The sequence below is a fragment of the Schistocerca nitens genome, chromosome 2, assembly GCF_023898315.1.
Source record: "Schistocerca nitens isolate TAMUIC-IGC-003100 chromosome 2, iqSchNite1.1, whole genome shotgun sequence".
Lineage (NCBI taxonomy): Eukaryota > Metazoa > Arthropoda > Insecta > Orthoptera > Acrididae > Schistocerca > Schistocerca nitens.
In genome coordinates this window covers 321,459,997-321,482,256 of record NC_064615.1, presented here as the reverse complement: position 1 = coordinate 321,482,256, position 22,260 = coordinate 321,459,997, and the positions used below count along the sequence as shown (strand labels likewise).

At 46.2% G+C, this 22,260-nt stretch overlaps 1 protein-coding gene across 2 annotated transcripts in view; it reads right to left on the bottom strand.

The window, feature by feature from the left end:
* Positions 1-14,969, bottom strand: part of LOC126236108 (sialin) — a 339,051-nt gene extending 324,082 nt beyond the window's left edge. For both annotated transcript variants that reach the window (XM_049945176.1, XM_049945177.1), the window contains exon 1: positions 14,830-14,969. In XM_049945176.1, the coding sequence (XP_049801133.1) occupies positions 14,830-14,950 (121 nt within the window). In that variant the 5' untranslated portion in view covers positions 14,951-14,969. The remainder of the gene's footprint in view (positions 1-14,829) is intronic.
* Between the last annotated feature and the right edge of the window lie 7,291 nt (positions 14,970-22,260).

The window sequence follows — 22,260 nt, the reverse complement described above, 5'->3', positions numbered from 1 at the left end:
AATTAGAATTTTAAAATACCGTTAAATGTAACAAAACCATACAGAAATTTCTAAAAATTCTCGCCTTCGGCTGCCCGGGGTGGCAGTAGCCGTTCCCGGCCCCCTCCCGTGATTCGTACTTGACTGAAACTTGAGGACTGTCCCCTGAAAATGAGGATGCGTCGTCACCTTAGTTTAGCGATTAAAAGTATAATAGGAGACTTGCATTCTTGTGCCGTTGGATGTGGGTGGTGGTGGAGGGGGGGGGGGGCGGGGAGGATATCGGAGAGATCGATGATAGTAAAAAAGATGGGGCGTCATTTTTCTGCCACCGAGCAACGGTCCTGACAACAGACGATGTCATCGATGTTTCCACATGTGCAAATCAAGTGTCCCTTCGCAGCAATAAGAGTGCTAAATATGTATGTCCATTCTAGCCATCTAGATTCAGTTTTTCCGTGATTTCCTTAAATCACTTAAGTCCAACACAGAGGTAGTCCATTTGCAAGAACGCAGTGGGATATCCTTCCCGAATGCGAGCTTGTGCTCCGACTGTACTGATCTTAACCTCCCTCCTTTTTGCCCCCCCCCCCCCCCTCGCACACAATGGTTCATAGTAGTTGAAAGGCCGGCCCTTGTGGCCGAGCGGTTCTGGACGCTTCAGTCCGGAGCCGCGCGCCTGATACGGTCGTAAGTTCGAATCCTACCTCAGGCATGGATGTGTGTGATGTCCGTAGGTTAGTTAGGTTTAAGTAGTTCTAAGTCTAGGGGGCTGATGACCTCAGATGTTAAGTCCCACAGTGCTTAGAGCCATTTGTTTGCTTTTAGTTGTTGAAAGTCTCTAGACAAGCCATTAATTCTGAACTGAGAGATCAGTTGCCACTTGACCATCACTTGAAAATTATGATAAAAGTCATTGTAAAACGAAATTCTCAGTCTATAACGAGTAATGCGGTGAAAATTTTCAGAGGCTTTGTCCACAAAGAGAAGTAGAGGTGCAAATTCACTAAATAAATTTCTCCGAGAAAAAGTACACCCATATTTAAGACAGCGTAAATTGGTTAATATATGTCCAGGGTAACTTCTATTAAAAAAATAAAAAAATAACGCATTGAGGGCAGTATATCATTACGTTATGTCGAAACATGTAGAGATATCCTACAAACTGAATACTCGTATAATTTATATTCTCCATTAGACGGTGCTATGACTGATAATATTAACGCTTACGGCCAGTAGCATCTATGAATATGGCTCGGAATGAAGCCAAAAATTGTTGTATGTGAAAGTGAAATATTTACTGTGAAAAATTAAAGTACTGGGGGTTTCTAATGTTGTAAATAAAATTTCATTTAAGCGTATACTGCATTTGTTCTTTAACGTTCTTTTTACTGATGCAATAGCTCAAAAGTTAAATCTTGACCGAGATTTATTCCTGACTATGCAAAATTACAAAACAAAGTTAGTAAAGCCTAGCACGTTCTGAACGTTCTTAGAAAAAGAAACATTGTGCAACGGAAAGAACAGAAAGGAAACAGAGGTTTTATGTAATATTTAACTGTGCGTTAAAATTAATTTTAGCACGAACGCTTAACAAAGCCAACAATTTTCACACAACATTGCCTTGTTCCTCCTACTAAAAATAGCCATTACAGAATCGACATTCCACAAATCGTACATCTTCTAGTGTCGATCAGATTCTATCACTCGTGTATACTACTACAACTGATAATTCGATTTCACGTAAAGAGTAGTATAGCGATCGTTTATTTTACAGCGCTGTAAGTCATGCTTCACAAGAAATGTTGCGTCAACAAATTACGTCCGATGATGAGTATTCCACCACGAAAGTGCGTCGTATTAAAATATATGTTCGAAATTAACTGTCAGTTCAATAACTTGTAACTAAGACGGAAAGTTTCACACAGGACTTTAATAGAGAAAAACACATCTTGAACACACCAAGATGCCGGACTGCCACGCCCCTTGACGTCAGCCTATGGCAATGTCCTCCCTGTGAACTAACCTGCCTACAAAACACTCCTTGTCCCGACAATCAGCGATTTCTACCAATTTAGAACTACGTGATAAGTTACACAAATAAGAAAACGTTATAGAGCGACATGCAATTTTTCACAATTTTATTGCATGTAACCGAACAAAAAAATGAAATAAAATTTTACCTGGCCGAATTTTGCAACGATAATCACTGCATTACTACTGGAATTCCGAAGAAATTATATTAACTGCGGTTTTACATATGTAATACTAATACAGAACACCGCTCAGTTGTTAAGATCTGTACTTTATTTCAACTATATACGAGAAAAATCGCGACATTTAGCTCCATTTCAAATAACGAGTAATGACATGGACACGTCCTTTACTGCAACAGTCAAGTGACTTTGATATTGGTTTCAAAGCTCAATAAGGCACATGTAGGGGCATACGTGGTCTGATATGTATGTAGATTATTAATAGCCACCAAAAATAAAAATAACTTTGATTTTTGTCATCGCAATTCTCAGTCGTTCATTACACTCATGTTATTTGATTAATAACCTACAACTGTACAAATTTTAAAAATAGCACTAGCCCTTGACGCAGCTTGGCAGAAGCTGATATAATCAATATATTAATGACTTAATTTGAAATTCGCACGTTGCCATCAATATCCCTGCAGACAGTGCACATGTTTCTTTCGGAGCTTTCGTTGCCTCGACTTATGTCTACTGCATTTTCGCTGTGCTCATCCATCATTATTTCTTCAGTTAGTTGTTGATTTTAAAAGAATTTTTGTTGGTTGTGTTCCACGGTTATAACAAATCTCAGAAGTGACATATTGTAGCATTTGAAGCTGCTGTATAATATGTTTTTAATTGTACGACCGATTTCGGTCAGAGGCCATTTTCCAGTAAAAAATATAATTTTTATAATTATTATTCTGTTACGCAAAGACAGAAAAAAAGTTATTCCTTCGCCCACATCCATGTGAAGTGCATCCGTAGTAGCGATTTCGCTACATTATCAACCAAGTGTGTACTCACGATCTTAGCTGTGAAAGGAAGTAGGGGGCGGCGAGAGGTGAATGATGAAACAGTTTTGAGATTTCACAACAAATGGCTCAGGACACACTTTCTAGTAATCAGTTTCCAATCATTACATATTGTGGTTCTCTTCAATGTGGTACTGAACTGATACGTCCGTCTGTGTGGCGGGGTAGTACACGTGGTCAGTTTTCGAAGATTATTTTCCTAAGGGGGGAGTTGTATGACAAGAAAGAGAAGCGGGTGGGTAAAATATTTTTCTATTTGAATGTCAAGTACTGGACAAGAAACTGATGACTTCACAGCATTGTCTTGCGTTCAACAAGGGACATGAATATTGAGTTTTTTGCAAACGTTTTCTTCATAGAATGAAGGACAGGAGTAGGGAGAAAGTAAGCTTCACACGGCGCCTAGACAGCCATACACGCGTGCTTTGCGCTTCGTAGCATAAATTGAAAGTAGAAGTAAAAGATGCTTAGATGCTTAAATAACTCGTGGAAATGCTTCACCAGGAATTTTTTGCAGCCTCCACACTGGAGGAAAAACGGTTTCAGCATTCATTTCGAAACAAGCAAAGAGGCCCGAAGCACAAGTACACAGTTACTGCATTAATAGTTATATCAGTGCTGTAAGTAGTATTGCTATTACTCGATTTCTAAGGCTGGAAATGGCCGGACACAGACAACTGGCAGCCTGCAGTCTTCCCCCTTCAACTAGATAAGGGAGACTAGCGACAAAGTTATATAAAAATAGTTATAAATTACCCATACAGACTGCGACGGGGGGAGAAGTGGAGCACCAGAAGAGGGTTTTGGTGGTGGTGTCCACCCTTGTTATGGGCGATAAGAATTCTTTTCTACATTTACACATATATGATGTATGGCCGAGGGCATACTCCCAGACTGCACATGAGCAGAATGGTTCAAATGGATCTGAGCACTATGGGACTTAACTTCTGAGGTCATCAGTCCCCTAGAACTTAGAACTACTTAAACCTAACTAACCTAAGGACATCACACACATTCATGCTCGAGGGAGGATTCGAACCTGCGACCGTAGCGGTCTCGCGGTTTCAGACTGTAGCGCCTAGAACCGCTCGGCCACTCTGGCCGGCTGAGCAGAATGACTGTCATGTGAAACACAGCAGAGGCTGCACATGGCGCCCTTGATTTAGTTATGCTCAGTGCTGGTTTCAGCCTGTGCCTTGCATTATGGCCCACGAGCTAGAACCCACAGTCAGCTCTGCTGTGGAGCTGAGTGCAACCTGCATAGCCAGCACGCCCGGGTTAATGTTTCTCAGCAGCCCATCGCTTCTGCAGCCTTGCAGGCCAGACTGTTGCATCTGCTGTGTTGTTTTCTGTCTCCCTCGGCACAGCCCTGTATCTTAATCTGTCATATATGTTAAGCAGAGTGTATGTGTGTGTGTCCAGGATCTCCTCCCAAACCCCTGCGTTGATTTCAGCCATATTTGGCACAGAAACAGCAGGACTCACGAGTATCAGTACTGAGGAGTTTATAACCGGTTCTAGGCGCTACATTCTGGAACCGCGCGACCGCTACCGTCGCAGGTTCGAATCCTGCCTCGGGCATGGATGTGTGTGATGTCCTTAGGTTAGTTAGGTTTAAGTAGTTCTAAGTTCTATGGGACTGATGACCTCAGATGTTAAGTCCCATAGTGCTCAGAGCCATTTGAACCATTTGATTTATAACCTCCTAGCACCAGCAGGAGCAGAAATATTTTTCAGCCCCTGCCATATATGCTGCCCTGCATGATGGGTATATTGTGTGGGAACAGTACCAGCCTGCAAATCAGCCTGGTTACAGGACAGCCTGTACGTCAGAGGCAAGACACAGTTTTCTGTACCCCAACATTTAGGCTACCCTGCATGACAGATGTGTTTTCTAGGAGTAGCATCAGGCTGATTTGCATGGAGGCCTGTATGTCATGGGCAAATAAATGTTTTTCAAGCCTCCAATGTGTAGCCCGACCAGCATGGTAGGTGCGGTGTGGGAGTAGCGTCAGCTTGCTTTGTTGAACCCGTATTTCAGGGCTATACATCCCGGTGAGTATGGCTGGGGACAAGTTGAGATGGATAGATGAGGGATAGGTAGAGTGAGGGAGAGGAGAAAATGGACAGAGGGAGGGGAGGAGTGGGAAATATATGAGACAGGTGGAAGATCTAGAGGGGTAATGGCAGGTGGAAAAGGAAGTGGGGCAGGTGGAGATAAAAAGAAAGGAGGAGGGCATGGTCAAAGGAAGAGGGAGATATGGTCAGAGAGAAGGGGTGGAGGAAATAGACAAAGAGAGGGGCAGAAGGATATGAAGAGACAGAGAGAGTGGGGAGGAGGAGGTAGACAGATAGGGGTGGGAAGATGAGGTGGACAGACAGGGGGGACGCAGACAGAGGGAGAAGGGGGTACATTCAATTATCCAATATATGCGTTGAACACATATGCAGGCGAAACTGTGGCTACAAGGGTAGTTTACTATTATACTGATTAACTGTGCAGAAGAGAATGGAAGACATTTGACTGAATTTTAGAGATTGCATTGTATGCCAGTTTATCCCTTTCTTAAAACTTCACCTAGCGTTGGATCTAGGGGAAACTGCAAGGTCTTGGGATCGAATCCCTGTCAGACAACAGGAAATATCACCTCCAAGTAATGGAAGATTTGTCAAGAAAAATACATGTTTTGATGGTTGATAGTATTACTGATTCTTAACAAAAAACGTCATATGACCGACCATATGTCCTGTTCTTAGAAGTTTCTGGGAAAACTGGTGAAAACAGTGGAGAACAGGATAAATACAAGTGACAATAAATGAAACATTATGATCTAATGTTTTGTTTAGTTGTGTACATTTCCTCACAAAAAATGTTCGAAAAGTCCACCATCAATTGCAATGCATTTTACAACTCTTGTAGACACTGCTTTGTTACTGATGTGAGCTCATTCATACGGTCCTTTACTTGAGCACACGCTTGTAAAATACGGGCTGAAAGTTCCTCCTTTGTCTCCGCTCTGATTTTATAGACTTTGCTCTTATGTCAACCCCAAAAAAAGAAATCTAATGGAATAAGATGATCCGGTGATCTCGGTGCCCAAGAAATGACTCCTCGATGACTGATCCATTACGTTCACTGAGGTCACCTGATCTTATTCCATTAGAGTACTGTTTGTGGGGTTGGTTTATAAAATAAAAGGCGATAATTGCCATTAAAGACTCTTTCTTTATAATTGTGCTATGGTGCAATCCATACTGAACATTTGCTGGATTCACTGCCGTGCATTCACAGTGGCATCGCGATTTTTGTGATTCCCTGTGGAAAAAAGGGGGGGGGGGAGGTTCCACAAATATACGTCTTGCTGGTAAGAAGCTGCATGTTACTTCACTGTTCCTGCGACATTGTGATTTCAAAAATATAACCTGGAAGTACATGCGACAAACAAAACTAACTTTGGTTTCGAGACGACAACCAAAAACAGCGTTGGCGCCAATGAGTGATTGACGTACCGGTATTGGCCGCAGTGCTCTTTGATGTTTGGTCTCATTTCTAACAAGCGGCGGAGCGTACCAACATGGCGGCCAATTTTGGTTTCAGTGGTACTTCATCGATCTAGTCGTTGGACAAACTTCTAGCGCCAACTTTGGCCTTAATGTGTGGACCTGGCTTTAGACATTGTGAGCATATTTGTTATCTACGTGCCACACAACGTGGAGAATTTTCTACATAGAGCTTAAATAGAATAGTTAACCACAGTAATTCGTTTTTAGAATGTCTGAATCTGTGGATTTTGTAAAAAAGTTATTGTCTTTTTGGAGGGGACTGTATCTCGAAAGCAGAGCAAGTTTGGGAGGGCGGTGGCACACGGTGCAGTGCTGCCGTGCATAGATGACGTTGGAATAAGGTGAAGTATGTCTTTTTGCTTTGCTCAGTTAGTTGCAAACGTTTTAATAACCCATGGCTTATTGCAAAAACTGTCACTTCAAAGTGGCAAAGAACTGAACACCAAGCCATCCCCTTTGAATTTGTAAATTTGTGGTAAGACCTTGTGGGACCAAACTGCATAGGTCATCGGTCCCTAAGCTTACACACTACTTAATTTAACTTAAATTAACCTACGCTATCGACAACACACACATCCATGCCCGAGGGAGGGCTCTAACCTCCGACGGGGGAAGCCGCGCGGACCGTGACAAAACGCCCTAGACCGCGTGGCTACCCTTCGTGGCCATCTGGCCATCCCCTTTGACAGCCAAATAAAAAGTAATATTTCACATGAAGATTTCATAGCCAGCAGTGTTGGTTAGAGCTGTATCTCCCTCCGGTGGGATTATTGGGGGTAACCGCCGAAGTGGAGCCCAATTGAAAGAATTGGAAAAGGCCGTTGAGACACATACAACGCGGTGTGGCGCAGTGATCAGCTCTCTGTACTCACATTCGGAAGGACGACGGATCAAATCCCCGTCTGGCCATCCAAATTTAGGCCCTCAATGATTCCCCTAAATCGCTTTACGCGAATACGGTGATGGTTCTCTTGAAAGGGGCATGGCCGATTTCCTTCCCCATCCTTTCGCAAGGCGAGCTTGTACTCCGTCTCTAATGATTATGCTGCCGACGAGCCATTTAATCTTTCTTCCTTCGAGCCACATACCTCTAGATTAGTTACAGAATCCAAACTGATAGTTGTAAGGTTCCGTACCTCAGTTGGTAAAAACAGAACCCATATGGGTCACGAATATCTGTCTGTCCGACTGTTAAGACCTATTTTTCTGAGGGATAGGTAGACACACCAAGTCAAAATTTGTGCTCTACAGTCCCTTCATGGCGTAAAAAAATAAGCTTGTAAGTCATTGCAATCAAAAGATACAGCTATTTGTGTCACGTGTTTTGATACTCGCAAACTCACTCATCACAACCCGGAAGCTACTTCCCGTCGACCTAGAATCATGAAATTTGTCAAGAAGCAAGATTTCACCGTACAAGTAAAGGGACAAATCCGAAAATGGTTAATTTGTAGTTATCTCACACGAAAAAATATTTTTTGTCACTTGTTTCCCATGTGTCTGTCAATCCGTCTATTAAGATAACTTTTTACCAGGAATAGGTAGACATATCAGATACTAGGATCTACAATCCATTGGAGATTTAATTAACAGTTTTCATATTTTTTTCCTTTACCTGTACTGTGAAACCTTGCTTCCTGCAAAATTTCATGATTCTAGATCGACGGGAAGTACCCTATAGGTCTTACCAAAATATGTGACATAAATGTAATTGCCAGTTAATATAGCGTGTTAATATAACTCAAAAATTAACAAAATATGTAAAAAATTACATTAGCAAATGCGAAATTACACGAATAAACATTTAAAATTAAAATTAAAATATTCCTGAGTCTTTGAATTCCTGGAACCGGTATAATGCCAGTGTCGATATCGATTACAAGGAAAATCATCAGAATTCTCTCTTCCCGGGATGGATGAACTATCTATGTATGTAATTAATTTTATACGGGACGCTCGGTACGCGGGTCCTCCTACTAGCACTTGATTTTTTATAATTGCAGATGTGTATGTGACAGTATTAACAGTTATAGAATATATCGTTGGTCTGGATAGATTCTTCTAATCATGCGTCTTAATTTCCGAACTCCACATATTAAATATGCACTGACAGAATTAAAAGCATTGCACTTTTGTTGCATGAAATCCGAAAATCTGGAGGTAAGAGCCCATTGAGGTACTGTAAGGACCGCGCAGTACACGACCCCAGAGCCAGATTTTCCTCCCGTCATGTTTAGGATTTATTAGACAGACGCTACGGTGCGCCGTACGTAGCACAGCGAACGGTCTGCAGATGTGAATACCGCAAAGGGATGCAGAAAGACGGCAGCAGGCTGTCTGACTCGCCCGCTGTAACAGCACGGCGGGTTGCCAGCACGCTAGGAAACACGATAGTTGTATCAGAAAACCTAACGACAACCAAATGATAGTTGTAACAGAAAACTTAACGACAACCAAATGATAGGACGAGGAGGACTAGTAATTCGTTTGGAGGCATAAATTTTTAGTATGAACGCCATTGACAGTCATCTGCAGTAGTAGCAGTAGCAGCAACAGCAGCAGTACTAATGTACAAGTGGCGGGCTGCACTCACAAGGGGACCGTACGAAATCGCCCTCACTGATTTGATTCATATTGACAGTTAAATGTAGGTCACGACCAGGACTTTAATGTATGTTAACAGGAAGTCGCACCTCTCAACCGTTTCTGACAATATCGAGTCTGAAAACATGGGCTTGCTTAAGCTGCGTGTTCTGTAGACGCTTAGTTCCATAAATGCGAGGTCTCTGGATCGAATCTCGCAGCTTTTTTTTCGTTACCATGTAATTTCGACAAAAGATTAATTGTGACCATGCAAAGTACCAATATTTAATCATACATTTACTATTTCCTTCAATGTTTAACACGAAAAAAATGAGAAAAAGATTTTTTTACTTAAAGAGACTGGAAATGGCGAAAGTATACACGAGAAATTTCAATGGAATCAGTGTAGTCATTTTATTTATACTATCCTATCTACATTTGTGACAAGCATAATGTGTGACCTACGCAGCACTCCACGACTCAGAATGATACTCACCGTAGAAGCATAGCAAACAGTAACTATCGCGATACACAGCAGATGTAATGAACGCCGAATTTTTGCATTTCCGTGGATTTTTTCAATTGCCAATTGCAAAACAAATTTTTTACGATCGTAAACGCTTCTCGGTCGCACACAATATCGAAGTATAGCACCGAATATTGGTGCTGACAACTCACCAAAAGAAGTAGTACCGTTAGCTAGATTCGATCCAGAGAACTGACGGGAGAACACTTAAGTGCTTATTCGCTCGGCTTCTGACCCCGATATACTAGGGCCCCAACAAAACATACAGCATAAGCACGCCTATAGTTTTCAAACTCGATTTTCTCAAAAACAGTTGAGAGTTGCGTCTTCCTGTTTACACATGCTGAAGTCCTAATCGTGCCCTACACACCCTGTCAATACGAATCAAATCGGTGAGTGGAAGTTACGCTCCCCTTGTTAGCCAAGCAGCAGGCTAGTCCGTGGCCCACACGTATCAGCGAGCTATACGGGCTGCGAGCGCCTGAAACCTGCGTCATGCACGACCTACCTGCTATGGACGAGGACCCGCTGCATCGCTCATTCTAGCACAAACATCCCGAATACGGTATAACAAAATGCAGAATTCAACAATGCTATCGTATGCTAAACCATCTCATTGCTAAGGTTCGGTGTAGGTGGCCATAAAACACCACCAAGCTAAGTCATACGGAACAAGGGAGTCCAGATGCCAAGACATTTGTGCACAGTGAGTGTGTGGTTTACTTATTGTATGTGCCTGTGATGCGCACAGTAAATGTGTAATTTACTTATTGTATGTATCTATGGTGCCGCTGCCGCGCGGGATTAGCCGAGTGGTCTGTGGCGCTGCAGTCATTCACTGTGCGGCTGGTCCCGGCGGAGGTTCGGGTCCTCCGTCGGGCATGGGTGTGTGTGTTTGTTCCTTAGGATAACTAGTGTGGAAGCTTATGGACCGATGACCTTAGCAATTAAGTCCCATAAGATTTCACACACATTTGAACATTTTTTGTTATGGTGCCACTGAGTAGTAATTATGACAAAAAATCATAGATTACGACCTTATTCACAATGTAAACATTATTTCATAGAGACGACATTTGAAAATTACAGCCAAATCGTCTGAGATTTTTTTATCATGCGAGGTACTTTGATACATTCACAAATGTATTTATATCGATAAAAGTAAAAGCAATCGTATGGAAGAAAAATAACAAACTCTAGTTTCATCATATTCTTGAGCCCAATTTAATTGGACGCAAATTTTATAGTATTTTGGAGTGGCTGGTTCATCATATTTGTTCCGCGGTGAATCAGTCAGATTTATGGCGTCTGCTGTGTCATTAATACTACACTCCTGGAAATTGAAATAAGAACACCGTGAATTCATTGTCCCAGGAAGGGGAAACTTTATTGACACATTCCTGGGGTCAGATACATCACATGATCACACTGACAGAACCACAGGCACATAGACACAGGCAACAGAGCATGCACAATGTCGGCACTAGTACAGTGTATATCCACCTTTCGCAGCAATGCAGGCTGCTATTCTCCCATGGAGACGATCGTAGAGATGCTGGATGTAGTCCTGTGGAACGGCTTGCCATGCCATTTCCACCTGGCGCCTCAGTTGGACCAGCGTTCGTGCTGGACGTGCAGACCGCGTGAGACGACGCTTCATCCAGTCCCAAACATGCTCAATGGGGGACAGATCCGGAGATCTTGCTGGCCAGGGTAGTTGACTTACACCTTCTAGAGCACGTTGGGTGGCACGGGATACATGCGGACGTGCATTGTCCTGTTGGAACAGCAAGTTCCCTTGCCGGTCTAGGAATGGTAGAACGATGGGTTCGATGACGGTTTGGATGTACCGTGCACTATTCAGTGTCCCCTCGACGATCACCAGTGGTGTACGGCCAGTGTAGGAGATCGCTCCCCACACCATGATGCCGGGTGTTGGCCCTGTGTGCCTCGGTCGTATGCAGTCCTGATTGTGGCGCTCACCTGCACGGCGCCAAACACGCATACGACCATCATTGGCACCAAGGCAGAAGCGACTCTCATCGCTGAAGACGACACGTCTCCATTCGTCCCTCCATTCACGCCTGTCGCGACACCACTGGAGGCGGGCTGCACGATGTTGGGGCGTGAGCGGAAGACGGCCTAACGGTGTGCGGGACCGTAGCCCAGCTTCATGGAGACGGTTGCGAATGGTCCTCGCCGATACCCCAGGAGCAACAGTGTCCCTAATTTGCTGGGAAGTGGCGGTGCGGTCCCCTACGGCACTGCGTAGGATCCTACGGTCTTGGCGTGCATCCGTGCGTCGCTGCGGTCCGGTCCCAGGTCAACGGGCACGTGCACCTTCCGCCGACCACTGGCGACAACATCGATGTACTGTGGAGACCTCACGCCCCACGTGTTGAGCAATTCGGCGGTACGTCCACCCGGCCTCCCGCATGCCCACTATACGCCCTCGCTCAAAGTCCGTCAACTGCACATACGGTTCACGTCCACGCTGTCGCGGCATGCTACCAGTGTTAAAGACTGCGATGGAGCTCCGTATGCCACGGCAAACTGGCTGACACTGACGGCGGCGGTGCACAAATGCTGCGCAGCTAGCGCCATTCGACGGCCAACACCGCGGTTCCTGGTGTGTCCGCTGTGCCGTGCGTGTGATCATTGCTTGTACAGCCCTCTCGCAGTGTCCGGAGCAAGTATGGTGGGTCTGACACACCGGTGTCAATGTGTTCTTTTTTCCATTTCCAGGAGTGTATTAACGTACGACAATGGCATGAACAGATATACTGGAGACATGATACTATAGTTTCAGATTAGTATAATAATAAAAGGCGCATTGCAGTATACTTGAAGACTGTAAAAATATTAGAAAATTTTTCCTTGGCACCTGGATAAAAGCGTTTATTTAACAAATGAAACATTCCTGTAATTGCCTTTTGCTTCAATTTTGAAAAACTAGTGAATAATCCCAAAGTGTCATGTGCAGTGGGACGTCAGAGCATGGATTGTTAAACCTACGAAATTAAAAGATCACTTAGAAAGAAGTCGTGCGGAGTTCACAGGAAAGAAATTGAACCGAAGAAACAGAAAAAACTGCACTGAAAATTTCATACATGGATACATCTGATGACCTTCCTCAGTCAAAGAAGCTGGTCTTGAGGCTACATATTAAAACACACTCCAAATTGCTGAAAATGTGGAAAATCGTACAAGGCGTTTGCAGGGGAAACGTACAAATGCGAAGAAATGACAGTGTGCAAAAGAAAACATCATAAACCATATGTCGTATGCTTAAGTTACGATTTATGCTTGTATGTTGTATGTTAACCGGGGACCTAGAAATGACGGAGAGGCTCCATCCCCGCCGCAGCCGCAGTGGTCCACAACCCCACGACGACTACCGCAGTCCACTTCACCCCTCCTCCGCCCCACACTGAGCCCAGGGTTACTGTGCGGTTCGGCCTCCTGTGGACTCCTCCAGGGAACGTCTGACACCAGACGAGTGTAACCGCTCTGTTTGCGTGGTAGAGTAATGGTGGTGCAACCGTACGTGGAGAACTTGTCTGCGCAGCAATCGCCGACATAGTGTAGCCGAGGTGGAATAAGGGGAACCAGCCCGCATTCGCCGAGGCAGATGGAAAACCGCCTAAAAACCATCCACAGAGTGGCCGGCTCACCGGACCTCGACACAAGTCCGCTGGGCGGATTCGTGCCGGGGACCAGGCGCTCCTTCCCGCTCCGGAAAGCCGAGCGTTAGACCGGTCGGCTAACCAGGCGGGAACGGTTTATACTTACTTGAAATTCATATAACTTCTCCTATAAGACAACTTGGCTGTGCATATCACTCGATTTTACTGGTGCGTTATTATTTTGGAGTGCCAGCTGAAGGCAGAAACGCACAGGGTAAAACGTACTGCCATGAGAAGAACTACTTGTGCATATTTTAAATACTTGTTTGTCCGTTTAAGAAGAATCTAAGAACTGCCCACGACCAGTAATAGAGATTCTACGCATACGAACTGCAGAACTAGATCTGCGGTGGTATCGCTGAACATGAGATGTAAAGAGATTGACGATAAAGTACATTAACAAAGGATATTCTGGTTTACTATCAGCTCCGACACTTACTAATAGCTGCAGTAACTCGGAAACCGTTGTGGATTGACTAAGCTTTAAGTTAGAGTTTGCCCGATAGATCTATTTTATTACCCCTTAAATTACACCAGCGTCCACTGAGAAGATTTTTTGTGACCAACGGTTCATGCCATGACAAAATTCCGCCCCATATAGCAGTAAAAACCAGAATGTTCGTTTCGAGCTGAATGTGTTAGCACATAGAGAAAGGTTAAAAATTGACAACTGATCGCGAGATTATACAGGAAAATATTGGGACCAACGAGAGAGATTCAAGAATCTAGTAAAAGAAGAAATCAAGACGTATACACGAAGTTCAGCGACTAACTATAAACATGAACAAAGCACAAGTCGATGTTTGGTTCAAATGGTTCAAATGGCTCTGAGCACTATGGGACTATGGGGCTTAACTTCTGAGGTCATCAGTCCCCTAGAACTTAGTACTACTTAAACGTAACGAACCTAAGAACATCACACACATCCATGCCCGAGGCAGGATTCGAACCTGCGAGCATAGCGGTCGCGCGGTTCCAGACGGAAGCGCCTAGAACCGCTCGGCCACACTGGCCGGCCAAGTCGATGTTTCATGGCGTGAAGAAGTTTATAGTGATCTGAGAGACGACATATCTGAAACCTACGATGTGTCAGGCAAAATTATTATCACAATAAATTCGTATTCAGAACGAATCTAAAATTAAAGTGCAATAAAGGAGACACTAAATTGGAAACTGAAACAGAAACGGCCTATCAAAATGTGAACCGCAGCAGGTGGCGCAACGTTGGCAGCTAAAAAATTATTCTCCAGACCACAGCGTACGTTCCGAAAACCGTACGTAACCAAGGAAGAAATAGTAAACCACAAAATTCCAGTCGACGACACTATAGTTGCAGAAAATGTAAGCGGCAAAGTCTTTAAAGTGTCATAGCCACACTGTCGCCCCGTACTGTTAGGCATGTTGTACATAATTTAGTGAAATGACTGACTACTCACTGCACCCAAAGAGGTTCCCGCCGATCGGGTACTTGTGCTCGTGCTCACGCAGCTCCATCTGAGCGACGGGCTGCTTCATGAGCCGCTCGCGCTGCAACTCGGCTTCCTTGGCGTCCTGCATGGCTGTCCCCAGCGAACTGTCTGCGCGCCCGTAGCTTCGGCCGCGGCCCCAGCTGACGCTGGTGGGGGCTCGCCACGCCCCCCCACCACCGCCACCACGTGGACGCCTCCCCCCCACCACTCGGCCTGTGCCTCTCATATTCAGCGGAATTTGCTTCTCTCTTCCGGAACCGCCACACTGGTACAGTGGTACGTGTGCCGCTGCTCGTACGTGCTTATGCTGGACGCTCTGCGGTTGCCTGCAGGACCGCTCATCTCACAGGGAGACAACGCCAACATGTTATCGCCCATTTCATCCAAATTTATGCTATTTTGAAGCCTTGACCAGAAGTGAAGGCTACGGAACTGGGAGCTCCAGACGGACAACCGTTTAGAACTACTGGTCAAGTGCAAGTAGGACTTGCGCACTGAGGACTCCGTACAAACTTGATATGTACATATGTAGTTCGTCCGTTTGGGAATCGAGAATCTCAATGATTTTTGCCTGTTATCGGTATCGATGGTAGCGAGATATTGATCCCAGGAATTCTAAGACCGTATCAAACTATCTACAGTAGTTTCTCAGACTAGCAAGGACACAGAAAAAGAAACGAACAAGGTACATCAGTTTATACAGGGTGAAAAGTATTTAAACCGACAAACTCTGGGAGGTTGTAGGGGACATCAAAACAAATATTTTTCCCAAATGTTATTTTTTCCTATAGGGACTATTTAAACCGGTGAAGGCCGTATTACGCTCTTCAGTTTTTAGAGGCCGTATTACGATCTTCAGTTGTTAGAGGACGTATTACGCTCTTCAGTTGTAGGCAACTGCTGTCCACCAGTGTAGTAGTGCATTGTCTCTGTTTACTAATGTAGCGATACACCTGGAGTGAGTGCACTGATATGGTTGGTGCGTACTACGTAGCGCACCACAACGGACGAGCTGCACAGCGAGTTTATCAACAACAATATCCTAATTGTCGTATCCCGCATCATACGACCTTCGCTGCTGTGTACCAACGTCTGCGTGAGACCGGTTCATTTAGCAGATTGCCTGAACAGGGACGCCGTCGCACGGTAAGAACGCTGCAATTTGAGGAAGCTGTCTTGGAGCATGTGGAGCGGGATCCTTCAATCAGCACTCGTGCAATTGCACGTAACATGGGTACGAATCAGACGAATGTAAGAACAGTCCTTCGAGAGCAATTGTTACGTCAATTTCACGTACAGCGTGTCGACAATCTGGAACCTGTTGATTATCCACCCAGGGCACAGTTTTCGCAGTGGTACCTGTAACAGTGTGAAATGCATCCTACATTTCCATCCTCTTTGTTGTTTACCGATGAAGCAACGGTCGGGCGTGATGGAGTCTTCAACATGCACAATTCGCATGTTTGGAGTGAGGATAACCCACATGCCACAGTTACTAGCGTTCATCAAGTGCGGTTCTTCGTTAATGTGTGGGTCGGTGTTATTGGGAACTGTTTAATTGGGCCGTATCTGCTACCTAGGCCATTAAATGGCAGGCACTATTACAATTTGCTCGCCAGAGCATTGCCAGAATTGCTGGAAGACGTCCCGCTCCCTATAAGACAACGCATGTGTTTCCAACATGACGGCACATTTCAGTCTTCGTGTGCGTCGATTTCTGGACCGACGGTTCCCAGAAATGTGGATTGGCAGAGGTTGTCCTGTACCATGGCCTGCTCGATCCCCAGATATGTCCCCTCTGGAATTTTTTGTATGGGAAGAGATGCGCTACCTTATTTACGCAACTCCCGTTGCATCAAAAGAGGATGTGGTTGCCTGGATAGTAGCAGCAGCAGGAACAATCCAGGATACTCCTGGGGTTTTTGCCCTTTGTTTACGTGTCAATGGAGGCATTTTTTAAAATCTACTGTGATTGAAATTGGGTTGTGTCAATGTGTTGCCCGTTGGTCATAAAAAAATGGAAAAGTGTTTGTTGGTTTAATTAATTTGCCTCCAGAGAAATCTTCCTCTACCGGCTTAAATACTCCTCATATGAAAAAATGACATTAGGGAAAAATATTTGCTTTGATGTCCCCTACAACCTCCCAGAGTTTGTCGGTTTAAATACTTTTCACCCTGTATACGAGGGATGCCCAGAAATTAATGCACCGAATTTTTCCTTCAACGACTCTTTATTGAACATAATGAGAATTACACACACGAAAGAATGGTGTTTTTTTTTTCTATACACCCTATTTTTCTGAGTAATCTCCATTCCATTTTATGGCTTTCCTCCAGCGCGAAGCAAGGGCGTGTATGTCCTGCCGGTTTCGAGCCTTGTCCTGGTCGCGGAACCAGCGCTTCACTGTGTGAATCACCTCCTCATCGTCCTCAAAATGTATTCCATGACTGGCATCCTTTAATGGCCCAAACAAGTGGAAGTCCGAGGGGCTAGGTCAGGTGTGACAGCCGTGGATGGTTCCCCGACCGCTGCAAATCGTGGAGTTCCGCCGAACCGCCTTCTGATGACGTCATCCTCCGTGGCCGGCGACTATTTTAACTGTACTTCTGTCAACAGCAGACGCTCCATAGACTTTGCATAAGTGTTTGTGAATATTCCCCACAGTTTCTCTCTCTGCAGTGATAAATTCAATGACGGCACGTTGCTTGTGACGTACATCACCTACAGACGCCATTTTGAAACTCTCCTGCCGGCCGGAGTGGCCGTGCGGTTCTAGGCGCTACAGTCTGGAACCGCGAGACCGCTACGGTCGCAGGTTCGAATCCTGCCTCGGGCATCGATGTGTGTGATGTCCTTAGGTTGGTTAGGTTTAAGTAGTTCTAAGTTCAAGGGGAGTCTGGCGTGAGGTCAGTCGCTTGACGGCGCGTTTCGGCACGGGCCCGCCCGTTGTCGGCGCGCCGTAAGGCACGGAAGCTCGCACTGGGGCGTATCGCTTTCCAGTCGGGTGTGCCGTGGCAGTCCTCACAGGGGAAGTGATGCGTCTCTCATAGCCTCTCCTTCCCAAGCAGCTCTTTCCGCCTTCCCGTGGTGCCAGACGTTAAGCTCGGCATTCTGCCTTGCGACGAAAGGGAGAGCTGCGACCCAACCCGATGCGAAAGCGAAGGGTGCGTGGCACAGGGGGAGCTGTGTCAAGGGACCGAACATCAGTCCCTTTCTGTTCGCAGGGCACAGACCAGCAGGTGCTCTGCATGCCGGCGACCTCGTTTGTCGGCGTGGGATCACGGCGCGAATCGGCAAGGGTGCTTCGCCGCGCCCCTGGGTAACCGGGGCGTGTTCTGCCAAACCCAGGAGGTGGTGACATCGCCTGGGCTAGGTTAGATGGGCCCAGACCGCTGAACGACTGGGGGACCGACCCACCACCTGAGTAGGAGTGGGTCCTTGGCCTTCTGGTGGAAGCTCGGACAAGTAGGCGGCGAAGGGCGAGGGGTGCATCCGCCTCTCCGGAGTGCGGGGTGCAGTTGCCGAGGAGCGTCGTATGAAATCATCGACGACGGGGCCATCGATGGGGACCAGTGCGCTGGCGACGGCGCGCTGAACCCGGCAGCTCTGGAGTGCTCTTGACCTGGGGGCGAGGTCGGTGGGCGAGCTGCAGAAGTCCCCCCCCCCCATGCCAGAGGAGCCGGTCCGGGGCAAGAGACGGGCTCCCACTTCCTTTCATCACTCGTTCATAATGGCCACAACAGAAACGAGTGATACTAGTGCGCCTTCGAGAGCTTCTCTTGCGCCTGATCCCTCTCCACAGGACGAGGCGGGACAGGCAGTAGAGGATTACACAGTTATGCAGAGGCACTCTAAAATTACGCTGCTCCTGGAACAGAGTATTAAAAATGGCAAGATTAGTCAGGCAGCAATCTTGCAAATAAAAAATGAATTGGCTGCATGGGCAATTGCTCATGCTAAACTGGAATGACGAGTAGAGGAACTAGAGAGAGAAAACACACGGATGAGACAACAACAACAACCGAGCAAGACCTGGGCGGCAGTGGCAGCACAAGCCCCCAGACAAAACAACACAAAAGAGGCTATTGACAGGGTCACAAGAAAACAGGAAACGGCAGTCTTCCTTAGGACCCTACCTGGCAAAGACACAAGCGTAAAAAGAATCCAGGAGCTTCTGACTACAACTATAGACCCAGTAAAAGACAAAATAAAGATTAAACGAGTCAAACCCAGCCGCAACTCGGTGATTGTGGAGGTTGCGTCTGAAGAGGACAAGAATAAACTACTCGAAAATCCTAAATTAAATGCAGTAGTTAAATGCGAACCCCCCAAAAAGAGGAACCCCCTAGTCATAATGTATGACGTTCCCACTGTAATGACCAATGAAGAGGTGACTGAGGCAATCAGAAAACAAAATTTTGAAGATATAAATGAAAAAGAATTTCAAGACAATTTCAAACTAAGATTTAAAACGGGTCCTCGGGATCGTGATGTTGTACATCACGTTGCCGAGGTCTCCGCAACAATGTGGAAGAAAATAACGGTACTGGGCAGACTATATGTGGGATTCCACGCCATAAATACCAAAGATTATATTGTGGTACCTCGTTGTCACAACTGCGGCGACTTGGACCACATTCTGAGGCACTGCACCAGGGGGTCGGCCTGCTCCAACTGCGGTGACAATGGACACACAAGGAAAGACTGTAAGGCCACAGGTGTATGCATCCCATGCAAGAGTCGTGGCAAGAAGTCTTGTGGAGCCACAGGACGAAACTGCCCTACCTACAGGATGCTCGAACAGAGGTTGATTTCTCGCATTGATTATGGCTGAAAAAGGCATACCATCCAGGATGCCAAAGCATAAATCCCCGAGCAAAAGGAGGAGGGATGCTATGAGAGCAAGCAGATTCAGAAATTTCTTGAAGTCGCTCATCAGCGCCGACTTACCAACAGTCGATAAATCCATACAAACCGAGTCCCCCACCAGGGTCATCGGCATTCAAACCAAGCTCCCCTCAGAGGTTAGAGCACCCTCCTCCCAATGCCGGGACACGCTGCCGATTAAAAACCCACAACGGCAAGAGCATCCTGTGGTAGTGACAGATAAATCCGCAAAACCTGTCCAAGAAAGCACGATAACGAGCTCCACTGCCTACTCTAACACCAAAGACAGCACGGTGGTTAGTTTGCCACCTGTGGACCCGGTGAGGGTGTACCCAAATCTGGAGTACACCATGCAACTAGCTAGACTGGAGCAGCCGACTACCCTGACCACTGCCTTACGACATGTGGTCCGAGTAGGACATAAGTACGGACGAAGGGTAACCTTCTCGGTGATGGAGGCTGTGGACAGAATACAATTAAAGTCGGTGAACCTCCCCACTGATTTCGGAGCACTGCGGGACTTACTCCAAAAAGTGTTTGAAAGACGAGGAGAAAATTTTGACCTAAATGACTTTTACCATCAATCAGTGATAGCAAACGGACGACTGGCATATGATTGGAACAAAAACTGGCCGCATGACCACATACATACTTACTTCCCATGACGACCAAAATAAAAATAGGACAACTCAACACTCATAACAGTCGACTAGTGATGCAGGAGCTCCGAAAGGAAGTGGTGGAAAAGAGACTGGATGTACTCTGTTTACAGGAGCCATACTCTCTGGCTGGAAAAGTCGCGTTCACTGCTGCAACATGGCAAACTGTTAGCAGTGGGGACATCCCCAGAGCGGCCATTCTGATAACTAACGCTGCACTGCGTGCTACACCATTGTCACAGTTCTCCAACAGCCACTGCAACGTCGTGGAGATACAATCTCCTGCGGGAATTGTAATCATCATTAACATGTATTTTCAGTACGGAGACAGAATTGAGCAACACATAGATCATCTTGTGAGAGTGGTCACGGCGTTGCGGGGGCGCAAAATCATCATAACTGCTGACATTAACGCCAAATCTCCCCTATGGTACAGTGGCACAAGGGATGAAAATGGCGCAAAAGCTGAAGAAATGATAATGGCTCTACAACTAGTGGTGGCAAACAGACCAGGTAATCCTCCAACCTACGTAGCTGGAGGAGGACAGGGCACCAACATTGACGTGACCCTGCTCACTCCAAACGCAGTGAACATACTCCAAGAATGGAGAGTGGAAGATAATGCCACCACTAGCGATCACAATTTAATCACCTTTATTATCGGAGACAGTGAGTGCCGCTGGGCCATGGGGTGGGAGGTGCAAAGGAATTTTAGAAAAACAGATTGGGAACGCCTAGCCAGAGAGTACAACATTCCTCCATCACCAGAGGGAGACGAACGACAGGACTTCAACGTGGACGACAGAGCTGAAGAACTGGTACACGCAATAACAAGGGCGATTAAGGCGGCCGTACCAACCAGGAGGAGAGCCGTGGCGGCCACACCGGCACCATGGTCAGCCGAATTGCAACAACTACGTCAGTCTGTTAGGAGACTGAGGAAGCACTACCAGCGCAGTGTCGTCTGGTGGGAAAAACAAAGATGGCTGCAGCTATACCGGGAGGCAAAAGACAACTTCCAAAAAGAATTACATAAGACCAGAATTACTAGTTGGGAGAAGTTCGTTACCGATCAGCTGGCCCTCGACCCTTGGGGTGTGCCATATAGATTAGTAAGGGAGAAGATTCGCTCCCCAACAATGATATCATCGCTCAGGCACGGGGACGGGATGACGGAATCCTGGCAGGAGACTGCTGAGGTCCTCCTCCAGTCGCTGTTGCCAGACGATGACAGAAATGACGACACCGAAGAACAGCGACAACTACGTAATGAAGACCTTCGTAGATACGCCAACGACATGGCGGTCCTCCCCTTCTCTGAGGAGGAAGTTGCTGCTCATATCAAGTCCTTAAAGAAAGGAAAAGCCCCCGGGCCAGACGGCATTGTGGCGGAGGTAGTGCAGTTCTTAGCCCCACAGCTAACCATACCACTCACAAAAATCTTTAACGAATGCCTCAGGCAAGGGAAATTCCCAAAAATATGGAAAGCTGCAAACGTGGTGATTATAAAGAAAGGCCCCGATAAAGATCCCACAGAGGCCAAATCCTATAGGCCCATCTGCCTGCTGGATGGCTTCGGGAAAATCTTTGAAAAGCTATTAGCAGAAAGACTGAATGCTCACCGCATGCTGCGCGGGATGAGCGACAGGCAATTCGGTTTTAGGTCGGGGCGATCGGCATCTGATGCTATCGCCCTGGCAGCCGAGGTCTGTGGCTCAGCCCCGTGCAAGTATGTTGTCGGCATCATGGTGGATATCAGTGGCGCCTTCGACAACCTGTGGTGGCCTTCGCTCTTCTCCTGCCTTCGGGAGAAGGAGTGCCCAGGGCTGCTATATGGGTGTCTGAGGAGCT